Genomic DNA, 20,190 nt, shown 5'->3' with positions numbered 1-20,190 from the left:
TAAAGCTTCCTCTGCACTGTCCCCATCAAACGCTCCCAGGACAGGGACAGCACGGGGTTAGATTCCGAGTAAAGCTCCCTCTACACTGTCCCACATCAAACACTCACAGGACAGGTACAGCACAGGGTTAGATGTAGAGTAAAGCTCCCTCTGCACTGTCCCCCCATCAAACACTCCCAGGACAGGTACAGTACGGGGTTAGATACAGAGTAAACCTCCCTCTACACTGTCCCCCCATCAAACACTCCCAGGACAGGGACAGCACGGGGTTAGATACAAAGTAAAGCTCCCTCTACACTGTCCCCCTATCAAACACTCCCAGGACAGGAACAACATGGGGTTCGATTCAGAGTAAAGCTCCCTCTACACTGTCGCCCATCAAAAACTCCCAGGACAGTTGCCGCACGGGGTTAGATACAGAGTAAAGCTCCGTCTACACTGTCCCCCATCAAACACTCCCAGGACAGGTACAGTACGGGGTTAGATACAGAGTAAAGCTCCCTCTACACTGTCCCACATCAAACACTCCCAGGACAAGTACAGCACGGGGTGAGATACAGAGTAAAGCTCCCTCTGCACTGTCCCCATCAAACACTCCCAGGACAGGGACAGCACGGGGTTAGATACAGAGTAAAGCTCCCTCTACACTGTCCCACATCAAACACTCCCAGGACAAGTACAGCACGGGGTAGTTACAGAGTAAAGCTCCCTCTACACTGTCCCCCCATCAAACACTGCCAGGATAGGTACAGGACGGGGTGAGATAAAGAGTAAAGCTCCCTCTACACTGTCCGCCAATCAAACACTCCCAGGATAGGTACAGCACGGGGTGAGATACAGAATAAAGCTCCCTCTACACTGTCCCCCCATCAAACACTCCCAGGACAGGTACAGTACGGGGTTAGATACAGAGTAAAGCTCCCTCTACACTGTCCCCCCATCAAACACTCCCAGGACAGGTACAGCACGGGGTTAGATACAGAGTAAAGCTTCCTCTACAATGTCCCACATCAAACACTCCCAGGACAGGTACAGCACGGGGTTAGATACAGAGTAAAGCTCCCTCTGTACTGCCCCCCCGTCAAACACTCCCAGGATAGGTACAGCACGGCGTGAGATACAGAGTAAAGCTCCCTCTACACTGTACCCCATCAACACTCCCAGGAAAGGTACAGCACAGGGTTAGACACAGAGTAAAGCTCCCTCTACACTGTCCCCCCATCAAACACTCCCAGGACAGGTACAACATGGGGTTAGATACAGAGTAAAGCTCGTTCTACACTGTCCCCCATCAAACACTCCCAGGACAGGTACAGCACGGGGTTAGATACAGAGTAAAGCTCCCTCTACACTGTCCCCTTCAAACACTCCCAGGACAGGGACAGCACAGGGTTAGATACAGAGTAAAGCTCCCTCTACACTGTCCCCCCATCAAACACTCCCAGGACAGGAACAACATGGGGTTCGAATCAGAGTAAAGCTCCCTCTACACTGTCCCCCCCATCAAAAACTCCCAGGACAGGTGCAGCACGGGGTTAGATACAGAGTAAAGCTCCCTCTACACTGTCCCCCCATCAAACACTCCCAGGACAGGTAAAGCACGGGGTTAGATACAGAGTAAAGCTCCCTCTACACTGTCCCCCCATCAAACACTCCCAGGACAGGTACAGCACGGGGTTAGATACAGAGTAAAGCTCCGTCTACACTGTCGCCCAATCAAACACTCCCAGGACAGGTACAGCACCGGGTGAGATACAGAGTAAAGCTCCCTCTACTCTGTCCCCCATCAAACACACCCAGGACAGGCACAGCACGGGGTTAGATACAGAGTAAAGCTCCCTCTACACTGTCCCCATCAAACTCTCCCAGGACAGGGACAGCACAGGGTTAGATACAGAGTAAAGCTCCCTCTACACTGTCCCCCCATCAAACACTCCCAGCACAGGAACAACATGGGGTTCGATTCAGAGTAAAGCTCCCTCAACACTGTCCCCCCATCAAAAACTCCCAGGACAGGTGCAGCACGGGGTTAGATACAGAGTAAAGCTCCGTCTACACTGTCCCCCATCAAACACTCCCAGGACAGGTACAGTACGGGGTTAGATACAGAGTAAAGCTCCCTCAACACTGTCCCCCCATCAAAAACTCCCAGGACAGGTGCAGCACAGGGTTAGATACAGAGTAAAGCTCCGTCTACACTGTCCCCCATCAAACACTCCCAGGACAGGTACAGTACGGGGTTAGATACAGAGTAAAGCTCCCTCTACACTGTCCGCCAATCAAACACTCCCAGGATAGGTACAGCACGGGGTGAGATACAGAATAAAGCTCCCTCTACACTGTCCCCCCATCAAACACTCCCAGGACAGGTACAGTACGGGGTTAGATACAGAGTAAAGCTCCCTCTACACTGTCCCCCCATCAAACACTCCCAGGACAGGAACAACATGGGGTTCGATTCAGAGTAAAGCTCCCTCTACACTGTCCCCCATCAAAAACTCCCAGGACAGTTGCCGCACGGGGTTAGATACAGAGTAAAGCTCCGTCTACACTGTCCCCCATCAAACACTCCCAGGACAGGTACAGTACGGGGTTAGATACAGAGTAAAGCTCCCTCTACACTGTCCCCCCATCAAACACTGCCAGGATAGGTACAGCACGGGGTGAGATAAAGAGTAAAGCTCCCTCTACACTGTCCGCCAATCAAACACTCCCAGGATAGGTACAGCACGGGGTGAGATACAGAATAAAGCTCCCTCTACACTGTCCCCCCATCAAACACTCCCAGGACAGGTACAGTACGGGGTTAGATACAGAGTAAAGCTCCCTCTACACTGTCCCCCCATCAAACACTCCCAGGACAGGTACAGCACGGGGTTAGATACAGAGTAAAGCTCCGTCTACACTGTCGCCCAATCAAACACTCCCAGGACAGGTACAGCACGGGGTGAGATACAGAGTAAAGCTCCCTCTACTCTGTCCCCCATCAAACACACCCAGGACAGGCACAGCACGGGGTTAGATACAGAGTAAAGCTCCCTCTACACTGTCCCCATCAAACTCTCCCAGGACAGGGACAACATGGGGTTAGATACAGAGTAAAGCTCCCTCTACACTGTCCCCCCATCAAACACTCCCAGCACAGGAACAACATGGGGTTCGATTCAGAGTAAAGCTCCCTCAACACTGTCCCCCCATCAAAAACTCCCAGGACAGGTGCAGCACGGGGTTAGATACAGAGTAAAGCTCCGTCTACACTGTCCCCCATCAAACACTCCCAGGACAGGTACAGTACGGGGTTAGATACAGAGTAAAGCTCCCTCAACACTGTCCCCCCATCAAAAACTCCCAGGACAGGTGCAGCACGGGGTTAGATACAGAGTAAAGCTCCGTCTACACTGTCCCCCATCAAACACTCCCAGGACAGGTACAGTACGGGGTTAGATACAGAGTAAAGCTCCCTCTACACTGTCCCACATCAAACACTCCCAGGACAGGTACAGCAAGGGGTTAGATACAGAGTAAATCTCCCTCTACACTGTCCCCGCATCAAACACTCCCAGGACAGGTACAGCACGGGGTTAGATACAGAGTAAAGCTCCCTCTACACTGTCCCACATCAGACACTCCCAGGACAAGTACAGCACGGGGTTAGATACAGAGTAATGCTCCCTCTACACTGTCCCCCCATCAAACACTCCCAGGACAGGTACAGCACGGGGTTAGATACAGAGTAAAGCTCCGTCTACACTGTCGCCCAATCAAACACTCCCAGGACAGGTACAGCACGGGGTGAGATACAGAGTAAAGCTCCCTCTACTCTGTCCCCCATCAAACACACCCAGGACAGGCACAGCACGGGGTTAGATACAGAGTAAAGCTCCCTCTACACTGTCCCCATCAAACTCTCCCAGGACAGGGACAGCACAGGGTTAGATACAGAGTAAAGCTCCCTCTACACTGTCCCCCCATCAAACACTCCCAGCACAGGAACAACATGGGGTTCGATTCAGAGTAAAGCTCCCTCAACACTGTCCCCCCATCAAAAACTCCCAGGACAGGTGCAGCACGGGGTTAGATACAGAGTAAAGCTCCGTCTACACTGTCCCCCATCAAACACTCCCAGGACAGGTACAGTACGGGGTTAGATACAGAGTAAAGCTCCCTCAACACTGTCCCCCCATCAAAAACTCCCAGGACAGGTGCAGCACGGGGTTAGATACAGAGTAAAGCTCCGTCTACACTGTCCCCCATCAAACACTCCCAGGACAGGTACAGTACGGGGTTAGATACAGAGTAAAGCTCCCTCTACACTGTCCCACATCAAACACTCCCAGGACAGGTACAGCAAGGGGTTAGATACAGAGTAAATCTCCCTCTACACTGTCCCCGCATCAAACACTCCCAGGACAGGTACAGCACGGGGTTAGATACAGAGTAAAGCTCCCTCTACACTGTCCCACATCAGACACTCCCAGGACAAGTACAGCACGGGGTGAGATACAGAGTAAAGCTCCCTCTGCACTGTCCCCATCAAACACTCCCAGGACAGGGACAGCACGGGGTTAGATACAGAGTAAAGCTCCCTCTACGCTGTCCCACATCAAACACTCCCAGGACAAGTACAGCACGGGGTAAGATACAGAGTAAAGCTCCCTCTACACTGTCCCACATCAAACAATCCCAGGACATGTACAGCACGGGGTTAGACACAGAGTAAAGCTCCCTCTGCACTGTCCCCATCAAACACCCCAGGACAGGTACAGCACGGGGTTAGATACAGAGTAAAGCTCCCTCTACACTGTCCCCCCATCAAAAACTCCCAGGACAGGTACAGCACGGGGTTAGATACAGAGTAAAGCTCCCTCTACACTGTCCCACATCAAACCCTCCCAGGACAGGTACAGTACGGGGTTAGATACAGAGTAAAGTTGCCTCTACACTGTCCCCCCCATGAAACACTACCAGGACAGGTACAGCACGGGGTGAGATACAGAGTAAAGCTCCCTCTGCACTGTCCCCATCAAACACTCCCAGGACAGGGACAGCACGGGGTTAGATACAGAGTAAAGCTCCCTCAACACTGTCCCACATCAAACACTCCCAGGACAGGGACAGCACGGGGTTAGATACAGAGTAAATCTCCCTCTACACTGCCCCCCCATCAAACACTCCCAGGATAGGTACAGCACGGGGTGAGATACAGAGTAAAGCTCCCTCGACACTGTCCCCCCATCAAACACTCCCAGGAAAGGTACAGCACGGGGTGAGATACAGAGTAAAGCTCCCTCGACACTGTCCCACATCAAACACTCCCAGGACAGGTACAGCACGGGGTTAGATACAGAGTAAAGCTCCCTCTACACTGTCCCCCCATCAAACACTGCCAGGAGAGGGACAGCACGGGGTTAGATACAGAGTAAAGCTCCCGTTGCACTGTCCCCATCAAACACTCCCAGGACAGGGACAGCACGGGGTTAGATACAGAGTAAAGCTCCCTCTGCACTGTCCCCATCAAACACTCCCAGGACAGGGACAGCACGGGGTTAGATACAGAGTAAAGCTCCCTCTACACGGTCCCACATCAAACACTCCCAGGACAAGTACAGCACGGGGTGAGATACAGAGTAAAGCTCCCTCTGCACTGTCCCCATCAAACACGCCCAGGACAGGGACAGCACGGGGTTAGATACAGAGTAAAGCTCCCTCTACACTGTCCCACATCAAACACTCCCAGGACAGGTAAAGCACGGGGTTAGATACAGAGTAAAGCTCCCTCTACACTGTCCCCCCATCAAACACTCCCAGGATAGGTACAGCACGGTGTGAGATACAGAGTAAAGCTCCCTCTACACTGTCCCCATCAACACTCCCAGGACAGGTACAACACGTGGTTAGATACAGAGCAAAGCTCCCTCTTCACTGTCCCCATCAAACCCTCCCAGGACAGGTACAGCACGGGGTTAGATACAGAGTAAAGCTCCCTTTACACTGTCGCACATCAAACACTCCCAGGACAGGTACAGCACGGGGTTAGATACAGAGTAAAGCTCCCTCTACACTGTCCCCGCATCAAACACTCACAGGACAGGTACAGCACGGGGATAGATACTGAGTTAAATTCACTCTACACTGTCCCCATCAAACACTCCCAGGACAGACACAGCACGGGGTTAGATACAGAGTAAAATTCACTCTACACTGTCCCCCATCAAACACTCCCAGGACAGGTACAGCACGGGGTTAGATACAGAGTAAAGCTCCCTCTACACTGTCCCCATCAAACACTCCCAGGACAGGGACAGCACGGGGTTAGATACAGAGTAAAGCTCCCTCTACACTGTCCCCCTATCAAACACTCCCAGGACAGGAACAACATGGGGTTCGATTCAGAGTAAAGCTCCCTGTACACTGTCCCCCATCAAAAACTCCCAGGACAGTTGCCGCACGGGGTTAGATACAGAGTAAAGCTCCGTCTACACTGTCCCCCATCAAACACTCCCAGGACAGGTACAGTACGGGGTTAGATACAGAGTAAAGCTCCCTCTACACTGTCCCACATCAAACACTCCCAGGACAAGTACAGCACGGGGTGAGATACAGAGTAAAGCTCCCTCTGCACTGTCCCCATCAAACACTCCCAGGACAGGGACAGCACGGGGTTAGATACAGAGTAAAGCTCCCTCTACACTGTCCCACATCAAACACTCCCAGGACAAGTACAGCACGGGGTTAGATACAGAGTAAAGCTCCCTCTACACTGTCCCACATCAAACACTCCCAGGACAGGTAAAGCACGGGGTTAGATACAGAGTAAAGCTCCCTCTACACTGTCCCCGCATCAAACACTCCCAGGATAGGTACAGCACGGTGTGAGATACAGAGTAAAGCACCCTCTACACTATCCCCATCAACACTCCCAGGACAGGTACAGCACGGGGTTAGATACAGAGCAAAGCTCCCTCTTCACTGTCCCCATCAAACCCTCCCAGGACAGGTACAGCACGGGGTTAGATACAGAGTAAAGCTCCCTTTACACTGTCGCACATCAAACACTCCCAGGACAGGTACAGCACGGGGTTAGATACAGAGTAAAGCTCCCTCTACACTGTCCCCGCATCAAACACTCACAGGACAGGTACAGCACGGGGTTAGATACAGAGTAAAGCTCCCTCTACACTGTCCCCCCATCAAACACTCCCAGGACAGGTACAGTACGGGGTTAGATACAGAGTAAAGCTCCCTCTACACTGTCCCCCCATCAAACACTCCCAGGACAGGTACAGTACGGGGTTAGATACAGAGTAAAGCTCCCTCTACACTGTCCCCCCATCAAACACTCCCAGGACAGGTACAGCACGGGGTTAGATACAGAGTAAAGCTTCCTCTACAATGTCCCACATCAAACGCTCCCAGGACAGGTACAGCACGGGGTTAGATACAGAGTAAAGCTCCCTCTGTACTGCCCCCCCGTCAAACACTCCCAGGATAGGTACAGCACGGCGTGAGATACAGAGTAAAGCTCCCTCTACACTGTACCCCATCAACACTCCCAGGAAAGGTACAGCACGGGGTTAGACACAGAGTAAAGCTCCCTCTACACTGTCCCCCCATCAAACACTCCCAGGACAGGTACAACATGGGGTTAGATACAGAGTAAAGCTCGTTCTACACTGTCCCCCATCAAACACTCCCAGGACAGGTACAGCACGGGGTTAGATACAGAGTAAAGCTCCCTCTACACTGTCCCCTTCAAACACTCCGAGGACAGGGACAGCACAGGGTTAGATACAGAGTAAAGCTCCCTCTACACTGTCCCCCCATCAAACACTCCCAGGACAGGAACAACATGGGGTTCGAATCAGAGTAAAGCTCCCTCTACACTGTCCCCCCATCAAAAACTCCCAGGACAGGTCCAGCACGGGGTTAGATACAGAGTAAAGCTCCCTCTACACTGTCCCCCCATCAAACACTCCCAGGACAGGTAAAGCACGGGGTTAGATACAGAGTAAAGCTCCCTTTACACTGTCCCACATCAAACACTCCCAGGACAAGTACAGCACGGGGTTAGATACAGAGTAAATCTCCCTCTACACTATCCCACATCAAACACTCCCAGGACAGGTAAAGCACGGGGTTAGATACAGAGTAAATCTCCCTCTACACTGTCCCACATCAAACACTCCCAGGACAGGTACAGCACGTTGTTAGATACAGAAAAAAGCTCCCTCTACACTGTCCCCCCATCAAACACTCCCAGGACAGGTACAGCACGGGGTTAGATAAAGAGTAAAGCTCCCTCTACACTGTCCCCGCATCAAGCGCTCACAGGACAGGTACAGCACGGGGTTAGATGTAATGTAAATCTCCCTCTGCACTGTCCCCCCATCAAACACTCCCAGGACAGGTACAGCACGGGGTGAGATACAGAGTAAAGCTCCCTCTACTCTGTCCCCCATCAAACACTCCCAGGACAGGCACAGCACGGGGTTAGATACAGAGTAAAGCTCCCTCTACACTGTCCCCATCAAACTCTCCCAGGACAGGGACAGCACAGGGTTAGATACAGAGTAAAGCTCCCTCTACACTGTCCCCCCATCAAACACTCCCAGCACAGGAACAACATGGGGTTCGATTCAGAGTAAAGCTCCCTCAACACTGTCCCCCCATCAAAAACTCCCAGGACAGGTACAGCACGGGGTTAGATACAGAGTAAAGCTCCGTCTACACTGTCCCCCATCAAACACTCCCAGGACAGGTACAGTACGGGGTTAGATACAGAGTAAAGCTCCCTCAACACTGTCCCCCCATCAAAAACTCCCAGGACAGGTGCAGCACGGGGTTAGATACAGAGTAAAGCTCCGTCTACACTGTCCCCCATCAAACACTCCCAGGACAGGTACAGTACGGGGTTAGATACAGAGTAAAGCTCCCTCTACACTGTCCCACATCAAACACTCCCAGGACAGGTACAGCAAGGGGTTAGATACAGAGTAAATCTCCCTCTACACTGTCCCCGCATCAAACACTCCCAGGACAGGTACAGCACGGGGTTAGATACAGAGTAAAGCTCCCTCTACACTGTCCCACATCAAACACTCCCAGGACAAGTACAGCACGGGGTGAGATACAGAGTAAAGCTCCCTCTGCACTGTCCCCATCAAACACTCCCAGGACAGGGACAGCACGGGGTTAGATACAGAGTAAAGCTCCCTCTACACTGTCCCACATCCAACACTCCCAGGACAAGTACAGCACGGGGTAAGATACAGAGTAAAGCTCCCTCTACACTGTCCCACATTAAACAATCCCAGGACATGTACAGCACGGGGTTAGACACAGAGTAAAGCTCCCTCTGCACTGTCCCCCCATCAAACACTCCCAGGACAGGTACAGCACGGGGTTAAGATACAGAGTAAAGCTCCCTCTACACTGTCCCCCCATCAAACACTCCCAGCACAGGAACAACATGGGGTTCGATTCAGAGTAAAGCTCCCTCTACACTGTCCCCGCATCAAACACTCCCAGGACAAGTACAGCACGGGGTGAGATACAGAGTATAGCTCCCTCTGCACTGTCCCCATCAAACACTCCCAGGACAGGGACAGCACCCGGTTAGATACAGAGTAAAGCTCCCTCTACACTGTCCCACATCAAACACTCCCAGGACAAGTACAGCACGGGGTAAGATACAGAGTAAAGCTCCCTCTACACTGTCCCACATCAAACACTCCCAGGACAGGTAAAGCACGGGGTTAGATACAGAGTAAATCTCCCTCTACACTGTCCCGATCAAACACTCCCAGGACATTTACAGCACGGGGTTAGATACAGAGTAAAGCTCCCTCTACACTGTCCCCCCATCAAACAATGCCAGGATAGGTACAGCACGGGGTGAGATACAGAATAAAGCTCCCTCTACACTGTCCGCCAATCAAACACTCCCAGGATAGGTACAGCACGGGGTTAGATACAGAGTAAAGCTCCCTCTACACTGTACCCCATCAACACTCCCAGGACAGGTACAGCTCGGGTTTAGACACAGAGTAAAGCTCCCTCTGCACTGTCCCCATCGAACACTCCCAGGACAGGTACAGCACGGGGTTAGATACAGAGTAAAGCTCCCTCTACACTGTCCCCCCATCAAACACTCCCAGGACAGGTACAGCACGGGGTTAGATACAGAGTAAAGCTCCCTCTACACTGTCCCACATCAAACACTCCCAGGAGAGGGACAGCACGGGGTTAGATACAGAGTAAAGCTCCCGTTGCACTGTCCCCATCAAACACTCCCAGGGCAGGGACAGCACGGGGTTAGATACAGAGTAAAGCTCCCTCTGCACTGTCCCCATCAAACACTCCCAGGACAGGGACAGCACGGGGTTAGATACAGAGTAAAGCTCCCTCTACACTGTCCCACATCAAACACTCTCAGGACAGGTACAGCACGGGGATAGATACTGAGTAAAATTCACTCTACACTGTCCCCCATCAAACACTCCCAGGACAGACACAGCACGGGGTTAGATACAGAGTAAAATTCACTCTACACTGTCCCCCATCAAACACTCCCAGGACAGGTAAGCACGGGGTTAGATACAGAGTAAAGCTCCCTCTACACTGTCCCCATAAAACACTCCCAGGAAAGGGACAGCACGGGGTTAGATACAGAGTAAAGCTCCCTCTACACTGTCCCCCTATCAAACACTCCGAGGACAGGAACAACATGGGGTTCGATTCAGAGTAAAGGTCCCTCTACACTGTCCCCCATCAAAAACTCCCAGGACAGTTGCCGCACGGGGTTAGATACAGTGTAAAGCTCCATCTACACTGTCCCCCATCAAACACTCCCAGGACAGGTACAGTACGGGGTTAGATACAGAGTAAAGCTCCCTCTACACTGTCCCACATCAAACACTCCCAGGACAAGTACAGCACGGGGTGAGATACAGAGTAAAGCTCCCTCTGCACTGTCCCCATCAAACACTCCCAGGACAGGGACAGCACGGGGTTAGATACAGAGGAAAGCTCCCTCTACACTGTCCCACATCAAACACTCCCAGGACAAGTACAGCACGGGGTTAGATACAGAGTAAAGCTCCCTCTACACTGTCCCACATCAAACACTCCCAGGACAGGTAAAGCACGGGGTTAGATACAGAGTAAAGCTCCCTCTACACTGTCCCCCCATCAAACACTCCCAGGATAGGTACAGCACGGTGTGAGATACAGAGTAAAGCTCCCACTACACTGTCCCCCCCCATCAAACACTCCCAGGACAGGTACAGCACGGAGTTAGATACAGAGTAAAGCTCCCTCTACACTGTACCCCATCAACACTCCCAGGACAGGTACAGCACGGGGTTAGATACAGAGCAAAGCTCCCTCTTCACTGTCCCCATCAAACCCTCCCAGGACAGGGACAGCACGGGGTTAGATACAGATTAAAGCTCCCTTTACACTGTCGCACATCAAACACTCCCAGGACAGGTACAGCACGGGGTTAGATACAGAGTAAAGCTCCCTCTACACTGTCCCCGCATCAAACACTCACAGGACAGGTACAGCACGGGGTTAGATACAGAGTAAAGCTCCCTCTGCACCGTCCCCATCAAACACTCCCAGGACAGGTACAGCACCGGGTTAGATACAGAGTAAAGCTCCCTCTACACTGTCCCCCCGTCAAACACTCCCAGGACAGGTACAGTACGGGGTTAGATACAGAGTAAAGCTCCCTCTACACTGTCCCCCCATCAAACACTCCATGGACAGGTACAGTACGGGGTTAGATACAGAGTAAAGCTCCCTCTACACTGTCCCCCCATCAAACACTCCCAGGACAGGTACAGCACGGGGTTAGATACAGAGTAAAGCTTCCTCTACAATGTCCCACATCAAACACTCCCAGGACAGGTACAGCACGGGGTTAGATACAGAGTAAAGCTCCCTCTGTACTGCCCCCCCGTCAAACACTCCCAGGATAGGTACAGCACGGCGTGAGATACAGAGTAAAGCTCCCTCTACACTGTAACACATCAACACTCCCAGAAAAGGTACAGCACGGGGTTAGACACAGAGTAAAGCTCCCTCTACACTGTCCCACATCAAACACTCCCAGGACAAGTACAGCACGGGGTTAGATACAGAGTAAATCTCCCTCTACACTATCCCACATCAAACACTCCCAGGACAGGTAAAGCACGGGGTTAGATACAGAGTAAATCTCCCTCTACACTGTCCCACATCAAACACTCCCAGGACAGGTACAGCACGTTGTTAGATACAGAGTAAAGCTCCCTCTACACTGTCCCCCCATCAAACACTCCCAGGACAGGTTCAGCACGGGGTTAGATAAAGAGTAAAGCTCCCTCTACACTGTCCCCGCATCAAGCTCTCACAGGACAGGTACAGCACGGGGTTAGATGTAACGTAAAGCTCCCTCTGCACTGTCCCCCCATCAAACACTCCCAGGACAGGTACACCACGGGGTTAGATACAGAGTAAAGCTCCGTCTACCCTGTCGCCCAATCAAACACTCCCAGGACAGGTACAGCACGGGGCGAGTTACAGAGTAAAGCTCCCTCTACTCTGTCCCCCATCAAACACTCCCAGGACAGGGACAGCACAGGGTTAGATACAGAGTAAAGCTCCCTCTACACTGTCCCCCCATCAAACACTCCCAGCACAGGAACAACATGGGGTTCGATTCAGGGTAAAGCTCCCTCAACACTGTCCCCCCATCAAAAACTCCCAGGACAGGTGCAGCACGGGGTTAGATACAGAGTAAAGCTCCGTCTACAGTGTCCCCCATCAAACACTCCCAGGACAGGTACAGTACGGGGTTAGATACAGAGTAAAGCACCCTCAACACTGTCCCCCCATCAAAAACTCCCAGGACAGGTGCAGCACGGGGTTAGATACAGAGTAAAGCTCCGTCTACACTGTCCCCCATCAAACACTCCCAGGACAGGTACAGTACGGGGTTAGATACAGAGTAAAGCTCCCTCTACACTGTCCCACATCAAACACTCCCAGGACAGGTACAGCAAGGGGTTAGATACAGAGTAAATCTCCCTCTACACTGTCCCCGCATGAAACACTCCCAGGACAGGTACAGCACGGGGTTAGATACAGAGTAAAGCTCCCTCTACACTGTCCCACATCAAACACTCCCAGGACAAGTACAGCACCGGGTGAGATACAGAGTAAAGCTCCCTCTGCACTGTCCCCATCAAACACTCCCAGGACAGGGACAGCACGGGGTTAGATACAGAGTAAAGCTCCCTCTACACTGTCCCACATCAAACACTCCCAGGACAAGTACTGCACGGGGTAAGATACAGAGTAAAGCTCCCTCTACACTGTCCCACATCAAACAATCCCAGGACATGTACAGCACGGGGTTAGACACAGAGTAAAGCTCCCTCTGCACTGTCCCCATCAAACACCCCCAGGACAGGTACAGCACGGGGTTAGATACAGAGTAAAGCTCCCTCTACACTGTCCCCCCATCAAAAACTCCCAGGACAGGTACAGCACGGGTATAGATACAGAGTAAAGCTCCCTCTACACTGTCCCACATCAAACCCTCCCAGGACAGTTACAGTACGGGGTTAGATACAGAGTAAAGTTGCCTCTACACTGTCCCCACCATGAAACACTCCCAGGACAGGTACAGCACGGGGTGAGATACAGAGTAAAGCTCGCTCTGCACTGTCCCCATCAAACACTCCCAGGACAGGGACAGCACGGGGTGAGATACAGAGTAAAGCTCCCTCAACACTGTCCCACATCAAACACTCCCAGGACAGGGACAGCACGGGGTTAGATACAGAGTAAATCTCCCTCTACCCTGCCCCCCCATCAAACACTCCCAGGATAGGTACAGCACGGGGTGAGATACAGAGTAAAGCTCCCTCGACACTGTCCCCCCATCAAACACTCCCAGGATAGGTACAGCACGGGGTGAGATACAGAGTAAAGCTCCCTCGACACTGTCCCACATCAAACACTCCCAGGACAGGTACAGCACGGGGTTAGATACAGAGTAAAGCTCCCTCTGCACTGTCCCCATCAAACACTCCCAGGACAGGGACAGCACGGGGTTAGATACAGAGTAAAGCTCCCTCTACACTGTCCCCATCAAAGACTCCCAGGACAGGGACAGCACGGGGTTAGATACAGAGTAAAGCTCCCTCTACACTGTCCCCCCATCAAACACTCCCAGGACAGGAACAACATGGGGTTAGATACAGAGTAAAGCTCCCTCTACACTGTCCCACATCAAACACTCCCAGGACAGGTGAAGCACGGGGTTAGATACAGAGCAAAGCTCCCTCTACACTGCCCCACATCAAACACACACAGGACAGGTACAGCACGGGGTTAGATGCTGAGTAAAGCTCCCTCTGCACTGTCCCCCAATCAAACACTCCCAGGACAGTTACAGTACGTGGTTAGATACAAAGTAAAGCTCCCTCTGCACTGTCCCCACATCAAACACTCCCAGGACAGGTACAGCACAAGGTTAGATACAGAGTAAAGCTCCCTCTACACTGTCCCCCCATCAAACACTCCCAGGACAGGAACAACATGGGGTTCGATTCAGAGTAAAGCTCCCTCAACACTGTCCCCCCATCAAAAACTCCCAGGACAGGTGCAGCACGGGGTTAGATACAGAGTAAAGCTCCGTCTACACTGTCCCCCATCAAACACTCCCAGGACAGGTACAGCACGGGGTTAGATACAGAGTAAAGCTCCCTCTACACTGTCCCACATCAAACACTCCCAGGACAAGTACAGCACGGGGTGAGATACAGAGTAAAGCTCCCTCTGCACTGTCCCCATCAAACACTCCCAGGACAGGGACAGCACGGGGTTAGATACAGAGTAAAGCTCCCTCTACACTGTCCCACATCAAACACTCCCAGGACAGGTAAAGCACGGGGTTAGATACTGAGTAAATCTCCCTCTACACTGTCCCACATCAAACACTCCCAGGACAGGTACAGCACGGGGTTAGATACAGAGTAAAGCTCCCTCTACACTGTCCCCCCATCAAACACTGCCAGGATAGGTACAGCACGGGGTTAGATACAGAGTAAAGCTCCCTCTACACTGTCCCCCCATCAAACACTCCCAGGATAGGTCCAGCACGGGGTGAGATACAGAGTAAAGCTCCCTCTACACTGTACCCCATCAACACTCCCAGGACAGGTACAGCACGGGGTTAGACACAGAGTAAAGCTCCCTCTGCACTGTCCCCATCAAACACTCCCAGCACAGGTACAGGACGGGGTGAGATACAGAGTAAAGCTCCCTCTACACTGTCCCCCCATCAAACACTCCCAGGACAGGTACAGCACGGGGTTAGATACAGAGTAAAGCTCCCTCTACACTGTCCCACATCAAACACTCCCAGGACAGGTGCAGCACGGGGTTAGATACAGAGTAAAGCTGCCTCTACACTGTCCCCCCATCAAACATTCCCGGACAGGTACAGCACGGGGTGAGATACAGAGTAAAGCTCCCTCTACACTGTCCCCCCATCAAACACTCCCAGGATAGGTACAGCACGGGGTGAGATACAGAGTAAAGGTCCCTGTACACTGTCCCACATCAAACACTCCCAGGACAGGGACAGCACGGGGTTTGATACAGAGTAAATCTCCCTCTACACTATCCCCCCATCAAACACTCCCAGGATAGGTACAGCACGGGGTGAGATACAGAGTCAAGCTCCCTCGACACTGTCCCCCCATCAAACACTCCCAGGACAGGTACAGCACGGGGTTAGATACAGAGTAAAGCTCCCTCTACACTGTCCCCCCATCAACACTCCCAGGATAGGTACAGCACGGGGTGAGATACAGAGTAAAGCTCCCTCTACACAGTACCCCATCAACACTCCCAGGACAGGTACAGCTCGGGGTTAGACACAGAGTAAAGCTCCCTCTGCACTGTCCCCATCAAACACTCCCAGGACAGGGACAGCACGGGGTTAGACACAGAGTAAAGCTCCCTCTACACTGTCCCCATCAAACACTCCCAGGACAGGGACAGCACGGGGTTAGATACAGAGTAAAGCTCCCTCTACACTGTCCCACTTCAAACACTCCCAGGACAGGTACAGCACGGGGTTAGATACAGAGTAAAGCTCCCTCTACACTGTCCCCCCATCAAACACTCCGAGGACAGGAACAACATGGGGTTAGATACAGAGTAAAGCTCCCTCTACACTGCCCCACATCAAACACTCCCAGGACAGGTACAGCACGGGGTTAGATACAGAGTAAAGCTCCCTCTACACTGTCCCACATCAAACACTCCCAGGACAGGTACAGTACGGGGTTAGATACAGAGTAAAGCTGCCTCTACACTGTCCCCCCATCAAACATTCCCGGACAGGTACAGCACGGGGTGAGATACAGAGTAAAGCTCCCTCTACACTGTCCCCCCATCAAACACTCCCAGGATAGGTACAGCACGGGGTGAGATACAGAGTAAAGGTCCCTGTACACTGTCCCACATCAAACACTCCCAGGACAGGGACAGCACGGGGTTTGATACAGAGTAAATCTCCCTCTACACTATCCCCCCATCAAACACTCCCAGGATAGGTACAGCACGGGGTGAGATACAGAGTCAAGCTCCCTCGACACTGTCCCCCCATCAAACACTCCCAGGACAGGTACAGCACGGGGTTAGATACAGAGTAAAGCTCCCTCTACACTGTCCCACATCAAACACACACAGGACAGGTACAGCACGGGGTTAGATGTAGAGTAAAGCTCCCTCTGCACTGTCCCCCAATCAAACACTCCCAGGACAGATACAGTACGGGTTAGATACAGAGTAAAGCTCCCTCTGCACTGTCCCCACATCAAACACTCCCAGGGCTGGTACAGCACGGGGTTAGAGACAGAGTAAAGCTCCCTCTACACTGTCCCCACATCAAACACTCCCAGGACAGGTGCAGCACGGGGTTAGATGCAGAGTAAAGCTCCCTCTGCACTGTCCCCATCAAATACTCCCAGGACAGGGACAGCACGGGGTTAGATGCAGAGTAAAGCTCCCTCTACACTGTCCGCATCAAACACTCACAGGACAGATACAGCACGGGGTTAGATGTAGAGTAAAGCTCCCTTTGCACTGTCCCCCCATTAAACACTCCCAGGACAGGTACAGCACGGGGTGAGATACAGAGTAAAGCTCCCTCTACACTGTCCCACATCAAACACTCCCAGGACAGGTACAGCACGGGGTTCGATACAGAGTAAAGCTCCCTCTGCACTGTCCCCATCAAACACTCCCAGGACAGGGACAGCACGGGGTTAAATACAGAGTAAAGCTCCCTCTACACTGTCCCCCCATCAAACACCCCCAGGATAGGTACAGCACGGGGTGAGATACAGAGTAAAGCTCCCTCTACACTGTCCCACATCAAACACTCCCAGGACAGGTACAGCACGGGGTTAGATACAGAGTAAAGCTCCCTCTACACTGTTCCCCCATCAAACACTCCCAGGATAGGTACAGCACGGGGTGAGATACAGAGTAAAGCTCCCTCTACACGGTACCCCATCAACACTCCCAGGAAAGGTACAGCACGGGTTTAGATACATAGTAAAGCTCCCTCTACACTGTCCCCCATCAAACACTCCCAGGACAGGTACAGCACGGGGTTAGATACATAGTAAAGCTCCCTCTACACTGTCCCCGCATCAAACACTCACAGGACAGGTACAACACAGGGTTAGATCCACAGTAAAGCTCCCTCCGCACTGACCCCCCCATCAAACACTCCCAGGACAGGTACATCACGGGGTTAGATACAGAGTAAAGCTCCCTCGACACTGTCCCCATCAGACACTCCCAGGACAGGTACAGCACGGGGTTAGATACAGAGTAAAGCTCCCTCGACACTGTCCCCATCAAACACTCCCAGGACAGGTACAACATGGGGTTCGATACAGAGTAAAGCTCCTTCTACACTGCCCTCACACCAAACACTCCCAGGACAGGTACAGCACGGGGTGAGATACAGAGTAAAGCTCCCTCTACACTGTCCCCCATCCAACACTCCCAGGGCAGGTACAGCACGGGGTTTGATACAGAGTAAAGCTCCCTCTACACTGTCCCACATCAAACACTCCCAGGACAGGTACAGCACGGGGTTAGATACAGAGTAAAGCTCCCTCTACCCTGCCCCCCTCAAACACTCCCAGCACAGGGACAGCACGGGGTTAGATACAGAGTAAAGCTCCCTCTACACTGTCCCCGCATCAAACACTCCCAGGACAGGTACAGCACGGGGTTAGATACAGAGTAAAGCTCCCTCGACACTGTCCCCATCAGACACTCCCGGGACAGGTACAGCACGGGGTTAGATGCAGAGTAAAGCTCCCTCGACACTGTCCCCATCAAACACTCCCAGGACAGGTACAACATGGGGTTCAATACAGAGTAAAGCTCCTTCTACACTGCCCTCACATCAAACACTCCCAGGACAGGTACAGCACGGGGTGAGATACAGAGTAAAGCTCCCTCTACACTGTCCCCCATCCAACACTCCCAGGGCAGGTACAGCACGGGGTTAGATACAGAGTAAAGCTCCCTCTACACTGTCCCACATCAAACACTCCCAGGACAGGTACAGCACGGGGATAGATACAGAGTAAAATTCACTCTACACTGTCCCCCATCAAACACTCCCAGGACAGGTACAGCACGGGGTTAGATACGGAGTAAAATTCACTCTACACTGTCCCCCATCAAACACTCCCAGGACAGGTACAGCACGGGGTTAGATACAGAGTAAAGCTCCCTCTACCCTGCCCCCCTCAAACACTCCCAGCACAGGGACAGCACGGGGTTAGATACAGAGTAAAGCTCCCTCTACACTGTCCCCGCATCAAACACTCCCAGGACAGGTACAGCACGGGGTTAGATACAGAGTAAAGCTCCCTCTACGCTGTCCCCGCATCAAACACTCCCAGGACAGGTACAACATGGGGTTCGATACAGAGTAAAGCTCCCCGTACACTGTCCCCCCATCAAACACCCCCAGGAGAGATACAGCATGGGGTAGATACAGAGTAAAGCTCCCTCTACACTGCCCTCAAATCAAACACTCCCAGGACAGGTACAGCACGGGGTTAGATACAGAGTAAAGCTCCCTCTACACTGTCCTGATCAAACACTCACCGGACAGGTACAGCACAGGTTAGATACAGTGTAACGCTCCCTCTACACTGTCCCCCCATCAAACACTCCCAGGACAGGTGCAGCACGGGGTTAGATACAGAGTAAAGCTCCCTCTACACTGTCCCCCCATCAAACACTCCCAGGACAGGGACAGCACGGGGTTAGATACAGAGTAAAGCTCCCTCTACACTGTCCCCCATCAAACACTCCCAGGATAGGTACAGCACGGGGTTAGATACAGAGTAAATCTCCCGTTGCCCGGGGTTCTCACCCCATGTTGAGACTGTGTCTGGGCGTCCGCGGGCATTCGGAGCTGTTCTTGGTGGAGACGGGTGTCCGCTTGGCTCGGTGCTTTGCAATTGCCCTCTCTGCGCAGATCCCGCCCCTTTTCACCCTCTCTCCCTCTTGTGTCCCCTCCCCACTGCCCAGATCTGGAACTTTCCATTGAGTTCGTGACTGCAGAGTCAGCGACTGGCCAGTCTCCTCCACGCCCCTCGCCGCCCTCCTCCAATCTCTTTCCCGTCTCCAGCCCTCCCCTTCCCGCATCTGCCATTCCTTATCTCCCGAACCTTCCCCCACTGAACTCACCAGAGGCAAACAGTTCAGTATCGACAGATGAGTCTGCAAAATCGGGGAGCAGTTGCTAAGGCGCTCGGGTAGAGTTTTTTTTTTAACCTTACCATAAATTAGAGCGGTGAGGAATCCCGATACTCTCCATAAGTAGAGTGTCCCACCCTCCCCCCTCCTCTAACCTCAAAAAAAGAGAGAGAGAGAGGGGCTCTGACTGAGAGCAGGGAAGTTTGTTTTTGTTTTGGAGTGTGCTGTAAGGGCTTTGGCTCACAGGGCCACAGAGATAAGGCTGAGGCAAGGTTAGTTATCAGTTTTTTTTCGAATTTTTCCTCTGGGTTACTGGAAAGGGGCAAGTCCGGGTGTGAGGCCAGTGTGTTGCTGCCAGTGCAACACGTGGGAGGTCTTGGAGGCTCC

At 52.5% G+C, this 20,190-nt stretch overlaps 1 protein-coding gene across 1 annotated transcript in view; it reads right to left on the bottom strand.

Annotated features, from left to right (window-relative positions):
- The window catches only part of LOC145339729 (haptoglobin-like), a 74,178-nt gene extending 54,426 nt beyond the window's left edge, over positions 1–19,752 (bottom strand). Inside the window, exon 1 of the mRNA XM_080184254.1 lies at positions 19,478–19,752. Coding sequence (XP_080040380.1) covers positions 19,478–19,752 — 275 coding nt within the window. The remainder of the gene's footprint in view (positions 1–19,477) is intronic.
- Between the last annotated feature and the right edge of the window lie 438 nt (positions 19,753–20,190).

This window comes from Carcharhinus amblyrhynchos, unplaced genomic scaffold (assembly GCF_965287045.1).
Source record: "Carcharhinus amblyrhynchos unplaced genomic scaffold, sCarAmb.v2.hapA scaffold_640, whole genome shotgun sequence".
Taxonomy (NCBI): Eukaryota; Metazoa; Chordata; class Chondrichthyes; order Carcharhiniformes; family Carcharhinidae; genus Carcharhinus; species Carcharhinus amblyrhynchos.
The sequence above is the reverse complement of the archived record's forward strand: the minus strand, read 5'-3'. Positions and strand labels throughout refer to the sequence as shown.